The 10,577-nt window shown below is 39.1% G+C and overlaps 1 protein-coding gene across 1 annotated transcript; it reads right to left on the bottom strand.

The window, feature by feature from the left end:
- Nucleotides 1-8,541: 8,541 nt before the first annotated feature.
- Nucleotides 8,542-10,108, bottom strand: LOC127083971 (two-component response regulator ORR24). Its single transcript, XM_051024336.1, has 5 exons — nt 9,793-10,108; nt 9,514-9,666; nt 9,229-9,432; nt 8,987-9,063; nt 8,542-8,890 (listed from the first exon to the last, which is right to left on the bottom strand). The coding sequence occupies exons 1-5, from the start codon at nt 9,902-9,904 to the stop codon at nt 8,843-8,845; spliced, it is 594 nt and encodes a 197-aa protein (XP_050880293.1). The 5' UTR covers nt 9,905-10,108; the 3' UTR covers nt 8,542-8,842.
- Nucleotides 10,109-10,577: the final 469 nt, after the last annotated feature.

The raw sequence follows: 10,577 nt of genomic DNA on the forward strand, positions 1-10,577 counted from the left end.
TCTAGAACACAAGCTCTCAACAAATATTCTAAAGACTTTATAGTTCTCTCCGACTGACCATCAGTCTGTGGATGATAAGCAGAACTCAACCTAAGTTTTGTTCCTAATGCCTCTTGCAAAATTTCCCAAAATCTCGGATCACTATTTGAAATTATGCTAGAGGGAGTCCCATGCAATTTCACTATCTCATCTATATAAATCTAGGCTTGCTTCTACAATGGGTAAGTGATCTTTATCGAAATAAAATGAGTCGACTTAGTCAATCTATCAACTATAACCCATATCGAATCACTCCCTTTAGCGGTATTAGGCAAACCCACTATAAAATTCATGGATATATTGTCCCACTTCCACTCATGAATACTATAAGGCTGCATCAATCTAAATGGCTTATGATGTTCTATCTTTTACTTCTGACAAGTCAAGCAAGAGTATACAAATTATGCAACATCTTTCTTCATACATAGCCACCAAAACATCTTCTTAAGGTCCTGATGCATCTTTGTGGCCCCTGGGTGAATATTCAAACCACTCATATGACCTTCTACCAAAATCCTCTTCTTAAGTTCCAATACGTCTAACACACAAGCTATGTCTCAAAACCTCATAACCCCTTTATCATCCATTTTGAAGTTCATTCCCTTCTCTTGATTGATTAGTACTAATTGGTCTATCAAATGCAAATCCAATCTCTGACCCTCATTGATTTCTTCTAGTATAGTGCTAGTTAACTTAAAAATACCTAAATTCACACTTCTTGATGTTATCTCACATACAGAACTTAAATATCTGAATTGTTCAATTAAATCCATTTCTTTGACCATTAATGCTGACATATGCAATGGTTTTCTGCTTAACGCATCCGCCACTACATTAGCTTCGCCTGGGTGATAGTTCAACTCCAAGTCATAATCCTTCAAAAATTCTAGCCATCTTCTTTTCATCATATTCAATTCCTTCTGGTCAAATAGATATTTCAGACTATTATGGTCGTTGAAAACCTCAAACATCAACCGATAAAGGTAACTCCTCCAGACCTTAAGCATAAAAGCTATTGCTGCCAACTCTAAATCATGGGTAAGATAATTCCTTTCATGGGTCTTGAGTTACCTAGAAGCATAAGCTACCACTTGGCCCTTCTGTATAAACACATCACCTAATCCAAGTTTAAATGCATCATAATAAACCACAAAAGAATCACTTGGGTTTGGTAGAATCAAGATTGACGCATACATCAACCTTTTATTGAGCTCTTGAAAACTCTCTTCACACTTAACATCCCACACACAAGCTTGATCCTCCTAGGTCAATTGCGTCATGGGAAAAGCCAAATTCGAGAAACCTTCTATAAATCTCCTATAATAACTAGCCAAACCCAGAAAACTCCTGACTTCAGTCATCGACTTAGGTGTTTCCTATTGTAACGCCACCTCCACCTTAGATGGATCCTCTGTTACTCCACCACTAGATATTACATGACCAAGGAAACTCACCTCTCTTAACCAAAATTCACACTTGGACAACTTAGTATATAACTTCTTGTCTTTTAAGGTTTGCACACAACTTTCAGATGTTCTGCATACTCTTCATTTGACTTGGAATACACCAGGATATCATATATCAACACCATGACAAAATGATTCAAATAAGGGTGAAAAATCGTATTCATATACTCCTGGTGCATTAGACGTACCAAAAGTCATAAACGCATACTCATAATGGCCATAACATGTCCTGATGCAGACATCCTATATGGAGCCATGTACATAGTTCTGTTACCATGTACTAAATCTATTGCAAACTTGACTTCATACTCAGGCTCCACCAAACCAATTCTCTGAGCACAAAAACTACCAAACAATCAAGGATTGATGCCCCAAAAGTGATTCCAAAACAACCCTCTCACATCCCCAAGCTAGTGAAACAGTTGCAAGTTTAGAAAGAGAGAAGCTACTTCGGTGATACCGCTGCAGACCTCTTTAGGCGATCCAAATATCACACTATGAAACAATTGGAACTGGTTTCTGCACAATTATGATTCCAATCTTTAATAAAATTTCTGAACTTCCACATGAAGTATGCCTCTTTAGTAGTGCTCTCAACTGCTTCATATACAAAGAAAACTACTGCTGAACTAATAAGCGTCGCGATGAGCCCAAAAGGAAAATATATATTGAATGAAAGGAGATTAGTAACAGTCAGTTCATGAAACCCTAAAATATCACAAAATCATTGGCACTCCCTCATAATTAAGCCATAGATTTCCCCCACGCACTAATGTCAACAGAAAAACCTGCTTCAGGCTTCGAGTCACTCCATCAGATTGACTATCTATTGATCAATTGAGTAATTAAAACTGGCTAGCTTACTTTTGATCAAATTCCAAGACGTCAGTTTGACATCTTCAAGCCAAGTATCCACTGGTATTACTTTGTTTGTGAAAGTCTTCTCGTTACACCTTTTCAATGTTGTCCATATATCGGAGAATCAAATGACATTAAGCCTTTCTATCTTAACTTTTTCATTTCCAAATAGACCTGCAAATTGATAAATATGTATTCATGCATAATTAGGAAGGTAGGATGTACTTTCAGTCATTTATGAATCTTTTTGCCATAACTCTAATTTCAATTGGCAGTCAAAGAATAAATGAGTTTCACTTTCCTCTATATCGCACTCGAAAGGGCACTCAGAATAATCACACTCAAAAACACCTCTTTTGATCAAATTAACTCTAGTTGGAAGCTTATTTTGGAGAAGTCTCCGAACCAGCACTACAACTTTGGATTGAACATAATCATTCCAAGCGACATATAAATTTTTATCCATAATATAATTTGTTCCATTTATTATTATCCTCTAAGCGTCTCTAACAAAATATCCATTTTTATACCAGTCCCAACTATCTTCCTTATTGGGTGTCAGCTTAGCTTTCCTAATATGCTCTTTGAGGATCACTCCTTTTACCCTTTCCTCAGTAGACAAGGATCTCCTCCAATATCGTTCTGGTCCATCTCCTCTTCAAGGAAATGCTTCTGCAGTGTTATAAATTTATTTTGTGCTATGCAAACAAGGCATGGTATGCTATTTTTGAGAAATTTCCCTTCATGCCAAAGGTCTAACCATACAAATGTGTTTTTCCGTTACCGACCTTTCTAACTAATTCTTCCAAAAACCAATCCACCATAAATCCCCAAATATCTTTCTCATCATTCTGGATGTCTCTCCACCATTCCGACCCTTTACTCGCATTCGAATTTAAGCTAACAATCAGATCACCACACTTGCTAGATAACTCTTTTGCTCGAAGACTCTCTTTTTCGTTTCTCGTTCGCCAAAGCCATTTTTTTAGCAAAGATAAATTAAAAGCTTTTAGGTTTTTAATTTCTAGATTATTGGAAGTCCTTAATAATTCAAATGCTTGATAGAAGCTTTAAAAAGCACTGCAGTGAAAACAGCTTATTGGATAAGTTGTTTTGGAAATAAGTTGTTTTTGCAATTCTGTTTTTTCTGTTATTCTTGGGCCTGTTTGTGGTTCCAATTTGTACCCTATAAATAGACATTGTATGTCATAGTTGAAAGGTTAATGCCATATGATTCAATTCTCTCAATCTTTCTCTATTTCTCTATCTCTCTCTATTCACATTATCATCTTCATCTTTCCCAAACACACTGTTTTTCACCACTCCATTTCTGGTTTTTTCCAACATTTGGCATCAAGAGCTTTGGTTCTAATCCAATTCCGCTGCAATCATGTCCGTTTCAAACGATAAAATACCTACCAATCTTCCAATCCTTGACTCGAAAAACTACGACAAATGGGCGAAGCAAATGAAGGTTTTGTTCGGCTATCAAGACGTTCTTGAGGTGATCAAAGATGGTGTTACATCTCTCGTCGAAGGAGCTACGGATGCTCAAAAGGCTACGTTCAAAGAAGAGAAGAAGAAGGATTACAAAGCGCTGTTCTTGATCCATTCTTGTGTCGATGGTGACAACTTTGAAAAAGTAGGCGATTGTGATTCCGCAAAGCAAGCGTGGGAGATTCTTGAGAAGGCTTATGCAGGGGCTGCCAAAGCCAAAGTGGTGAGGTTACAAACTCACAAGCGACAGTTCGAGTTAATGCAAATGGAGGACAAGGAGTCGATAAACGATTATGTGACGCGTATTACGCGTGTGGTGAATCAAATCAAGTCGTGCGGGGAAGCTACGGTAGAGCAGAATGTTGTGTCGAAGATCTTGCGTTCTTTAACGCCAAGATTCGACAATATTGTCGTTGCGCTTGAAGAATCGAAGGATTTATCATTGTTGTCGAAGGAGGAGCTTCAAAGCTCATTAGAAGCTCATGAACAACGAATGGATGAGAGGGGAAACGATAAAGCGAAGTCGGAAATAGCATTGCAAGCGCGACTTCATGAGAAGAGTAAACGATCGGAGAGGAAAGGGCATCCGAGAGGGAAGTCCAATTTCCAGAATTTTGGTGGTAGAGATTCACAAAATTCAAAGGGGAAAAAAGGTGAGGGAAGCTCCAAGGAGGGTGATCAAGGAACCCACAAGCCATTCGACAAAAGTAACGTGAAGTGTTACAATTGTCAAAAGCTTGGGCATTTCGCAAAGTATTGCCACGCGAAACGAAGAGAAAATTGCGCGGATGAGGCGAAGTTTGCTAGGGAAGAAGCGAATGATGATAATACGTTTCTTGTGATGATCACGGAAGAGAATTATGGCATGAGAAAAGGGCTGGACAGCAGTGGCAGCAGTGCAGACAATTCTGCAGAAACGCGTTCGGAGAAAAACGCAATGATAACGGTTCGAGATGGAATTCAAAGTAGCGATGAGTGGTACTTGGATTCTGGTTGTTTGACTCATATGACGGGAAGAAAGGATTGGTTTGTCAAGATCAATCAAGCCACGAAGAATAAAGTGAGATTTGCCGATGATACGACGTTATCCGTCGATGGCGTTGGAGATGTCTTGATCGTGAAGAAAGATGGTGGTCGTTCATTGATCAAGGATGTGCTGTACATTCCAGGAATCAAATGTAATCTCTTGAGCATTGGCCAACTACTCGAGAAAGATTATATTATTCGCATGGAAAACAAGGTATTGCGCGTTTTGGACCGAAAGGGAGTTTTGGTACTTAAAGCACCGATGGCTGCCAATCGAACTTTCAAGATAGCATTGAAAGTAATGGAGCATCGATGTTTAGCTACAGCGGCAAGTCGTGAGGAGTGGTTGTGGCATTACCGTCTTGGTCATCTCAATTTTCGAGACCTCGACGCGTTGCATAGACATGGTATGGTGACCGGGCTGCCAAGAATCGTGGTTCCAACTGAGTTGTGTGTTGAATGTGTTCAAGGGAAGCAACACAAGAGTGTTTTCAGCAAGGATACAGGTCATAGGACCAAGCATCTTCTTGAGGTGGTGTATTCGGACGTGTGTGGGCCGATGCAAGTCAATTCGTATGGAGGTAACCGCTACTTTGTCACGTTTATTGATGATTTCAGTAGGAAGCTGTGGATTTATCTAATCAAGAGGAAGGATGAGGTGTTTGATATGTTCAAACGATTTAAATCCATGGTTGAGCGACAAAGTAGTCACAAACTCAAAATTCTCAAAACCGATGGAGGAGGAGAATTTACTTCGAGGGAATTTGGGAGTTATTGTGACGATGAGGGTATTGTGCGTGAGGTTGTACCACCCTATACGCCTCAGCAAAATGGTGTTGCCGAGAGAAAAAATCGGACGATTATGAACATGGTGCGTAGCATGTTGAAAGCGAAAAATCTTCCGAAAGAGTTGTGGGGAGAAGCTGTTTCTACAGCTGCTTATTTGATAAACAGGTGTCTTACAAAGAAGCTGGACAAGGTTACTCCAGAAGAGGTATGGTGTGGACACAAGCCAAGTTTGAGTCACTTGCGTGTTTTCGGTTCGGTAGCGTTTCGACATATTCCGGGTCAGATTCGAAAGAAATTAGATGACAAGGGTGAAATGATGCTGCTGGTTGGTTATCATCCTACCGGAGGCTACAAGCTGTTTGATATGAGTAACAAGAAGATTGTGATAAGTCGAGATGTGATCGTGGACGAGTTTCGGCAGTTTGACAGCAGAAAATCTGCCATATCAGTTCAGGAAATCGATTTGCCTCAAGATGAAATCGATTTCATGCAGGAAAATCAGCATTCTGGAGCTGCTGGAACTGGTTCTGGTGAGGTTGAAATCGATTTGCCTCAAGGTGAAATCGATTTCATGCAGGAAAATTTGAATTCTCAGCCTGCTGAAGGTACTGTACAACAACCTTTTGTAACCGAAACAGGTGAATCAAGTAGACGACCAACAAGGCAAAAAGGATTGCCTCAAAGACTCCGTGATTGTGAATTATTCCGAGATAGCGAGATCAACAATAAGGGTGATCTTATTCACTTCGCTCTAATGGCCGAATCCGAACCGGTGAATACGGAGGAGGCATTAAGCGATCCAAAGTGGATGTGTGCGATGAAAGAAGAACTGAATTCGATTGAGAAGAACAATACTTGGATGTTGGTTGATTTACCGAAAGGTAAAAAGGTGATAGGTGTGAAGTGGGTCTACAAAGTGAAAGCGAATCCAAAAGGCGAGATAATCAAGCATAAAGCTCGATTAGTAGCGAAGGGATTTTTGCAAAAGGAAGGGATAAACTTCGATGAAGTGTTTGCTCCAGTTGCAAGGCATGAAACCATTCGGTTAGTTGTTGCGATGGCAAATAACAACAGCTGGCCGTTGTATCAAATGGACGTCAAATCTGCATTTTTGAATGGTCCACTTGATGAGGAGGTATATGTGAGACAGCCACCTGGTTTTGTGATCAAAAATCAAGAGGCAAAGGTCTATAAGTTGAGGAAGGCACTCTATGGTTTGAAACAAGCTCCAAGAGCTTGGAACAAACGCATAGATGGATTTCTTAGCGATGTTGGTTTCAAGAAATGCGTATCCGAACATGGAGTTTATGTGAAACCGGATGCAAGTGAGGGAGTAATCATTCTTTGTCTTTATGTGGACGATTTGTTGATTACCGGCAACTGTGAAAAGAACATTTCAAAGTTCAAAGGAGAGTTTACGAAGGAATTTGAAATGAGTGATCTTGGTATCATGAAATACTTCTTAGGCATAGAGTTCCAAAGGACAAAATTGGGACTGCTCATGCACCAAAGAAGGTATGCCATGGAAATTCTGAAGAGGTGTGATATGGAGCATTGCAATGCTGCCACAACACCAGCCGAGACACGATTACAGCTGTCCAAGAGTGAAGAAGAACAAGATGTGGATCCTACTCAATACCGGAGATTGATAGGATCATTGCGTTACTTGTGCAATACGCGGCCATATTTGGGGTTTAGTGTCGGTATTGCGAGTAGATTCATGGAGAGGCCGAAGGTATCACACTTGGCAGCAGTTAAGAGGATCCTTAGATATGTGAAAGGTACTCTTGGTTGTGGAATTTTGTTTCCGGCAAGCGACATGGGCAGAAGTTGTGAGTTACTCGGATACACCGATTCCAATTGGTGCGGAGATAAGGATGATCGAAAGTCTACGGCGGGGTATCTCTTTATGTTCGGTAAGGCACCAATCTCTTGGTGTTCGAAAAAGGAACCGGTTGTAGCCCTCTCTTCTTGCGAGGCCGAGTATATAGCAGCGTCGATGTGTGCATGCCAAGCTGTGTGGCTGGTGAATCTATGTAAGGAGTTGGACAGCAGTAGAAATGGGGCTGTTTTGCTACTTGTGGACAACATTTCAGCGATAAACCTTGCTAAGAATCCCATAGCACATGGGAGGAGCAAGCATATTGAAATGCGATTCCACTATTTGAGAGAATTGGTGAGCTCCGGACAGTTGCGTTTAGGGTACTGCAGAAGCGAAGAACAAGTCGCAGACTTGTTAACGAAAGGCGTGACAAGTAATGTGTTCAAGAGACTTGTGAAGAAGTTGAGCATGATGAGTGTGGAGCATTTGAATTAAGGTGGTGTATTGGAAGTCCTTAATAATTCAAATGCTTGATAGAAGCTTTAAAAAGCACTGCAGTGAAAACAACTTATTGGATAAGGTGTTTTGGAAATAAGCTGTTTTTGCAATTCTGTTTTTTCTGTTATTCTTGGGCCTGTTTGTGGTTCCAATTTGTACCCTATAAATAGACATTGTATGTCATAGTTGAAAGGTTAATGCCATATGATTCAATTCTCTCAATCTTTCTCTATTTCTCTATCTCTCTCTATTCACATTATCATCTTCATCTTTCCCAAACACACTGTTTTTCACCACTCCATTTCTGGTTTTTTCCAACATAGATCACCTTCCTCCTTTTCTCTATGTATTTTATCCCGTATTTAGACATAGTACTCCCTTCAACCTTATTTATAAGTCGTCTTTTAAAATTTTGACCTTAACTATATAAGTAAATATCAACAAATTTTAAAAAATTTAATGTCTTTATTCCGAAATTATCTCTACATCAATTCCTTAATATTGTTAATGAATAACAATTTAATTAAACCTAAATTAATAGTTGAATACTTAAATATCATTTTTCATAAACATGAAATATTTTCTTCTTCTTATAAATAAGGTCCAAATAGTAAAACACACACTAACTCGCACTTGACCAGAGTATTACAACAAATAAGGAAACCAAATACATGCACCACATCCACACATCCTACATAATCATCATCTATGGAAAAACACACATTAATTTCCACAAATGTTATTAGCTGTTCCATCATTGAACCCGCCAAGTATTCCACTGAACCAAGATTATTAGAAAACTCAACCAATCCATCATGCTTCATTTGCATCGAAGGCTGGCACTATACTACAGGTTTGCAATACAGCTAATTCTTTTCAGATAAAGCCTATACTTCTGCAACCATTTCATAAAAAAGAAACATTCAGTGAAAGGAATGATTTAACTTATATTAAACAATTTAAACTAAAGAGTGAAGAATTAGAAAAATGCCTGGAGATGGCTGGCTACGTCCTCCCTTGTAATATTTTCGACATTCATGGTATTGAGAACTTTTTTTGGTACCGCCTCTGCCAGTAAAAATAACATCATCATGAATCATTAGGCTCACACTCAAATTCAGTAATGAAAAACTTCGTAACATTTCTAATCTTATCTAGTATAACATGAAGAAATTGATAAGATACAAAAAATGTTATTGAATTGTAGGTAGGGTGAAGAACAATAAAACATACTGTCAATGGCTAGGTGATTAACAGCAGCGACAAACTTGCGGTGCAATTCGACAGACCAAACAACTCCTCGGGGGTTCTTCCTCCTAATTACATGCTGCCAAAGGTTCTTTAACTCCTCTAATCTCACAGGTTTCAGTAGATAATCACAGGCACCGTGGGAAATTCCCTTCATCACCAGCTTCGTATCATGACATGCAGACAACACTGGAATCAAAGAATTTATAACAACAAAGGTTCACCAAAACAATCATTGAGATAGAAAAAAAAAAGATGAACAGCACTCACTTATGACAGGAAGGTTCATCTCAACTCCCACTAGTTCAAGGAGCTTAAATCCATCCATGTCTGGTATGTGCACATCAATGATTACCAGATCAAAGTTGTCTTTGTTTTCTTGCAACATAGCCAATGCTGTTATTCCTTCATTAGTCGTGGTTACTGCAACATCCAATCAATTACTCTCATAATTAAGACGATATACACATAAATCGGACATAAAATTGTGCATGAACATGAAAAACAACAAAGAAAAAAACAGATACGAATCTGGGGAAAAAAGCAGACCATGGTATTGATATGTTTGGAGAAGATTTTCTAAAACTTGAAGGCAAGTGGGATCATGGTCAACTGCAAGAATACGCATACCGATAGGAAACAGGTAATTGGAATCATCCATTAGTGTTCTCCACTATCTATTCACTCACTCACACAGTATTGTTTTGTAATGAGAATGAATGAATGAATAATAATTGGAGGATAAGATATGGGGTTGGTGTGTTATTGTTTACGCGAGAGTGGAATCTGCACTAATTTAAAAAGTGGAGTGGATGTAGTAAAGAAGCTCTAATGGAATCCTAGTGGTTTCCACTTTAAAAGAGAAAAAGTAATATTAAAATGGTAAAGCAGGCCAATTGAAGCTCTGGAACACTAGGCGGGTGCACTCCAAGTCGTCCAATTTGGTCGGATCGTCCAACCCAAACTCAGATCCATATTCCACTGATTTATCACTCATGAACTATAAGGTGTCTAAAGGATATTGGTTTAAGGAAGGATAGTCAAAGGGAAAAATTGTTCCCCATAAATTGTTCCTCGTATCCATCGGAAGCTAGGAAAAGCAATTTCTCTCCTTCTTGTCCGGCTCAAGGAACCCTCAATAAATACTCCAACTTTAGGGTTTGAAGATAGATTCACTAATTTCATCAAACTCTGGTACAAAATCTTTCGCTATCAAACATGTGAGCACACTCTCCCCTTATTGTATTTCAGAAGTATAATTGGCGGGCACCGAAGGATCTCGATAAAACTAACCTAGACCATACTCAAAACCAACTTTCAACCGTTTCATCCAT

This window comes from Lathyrus oleraceus, chromosome 5, assembly GCF_024323335.1.
Source record: "Lathyrus oleraceus cultivar Zhongwan6 chromosome 5, CAAS_Psat_ZW6_1.0, whole genome shotgun sequence".
Taxonomy (NCBI): domain Eukaryota; kingdom Viridiplantae; phylum Streptophyta; class Magnoliopsida; order Fabales; family Fabaceae; genus Lathyrus; species Lathyrus oleraceus.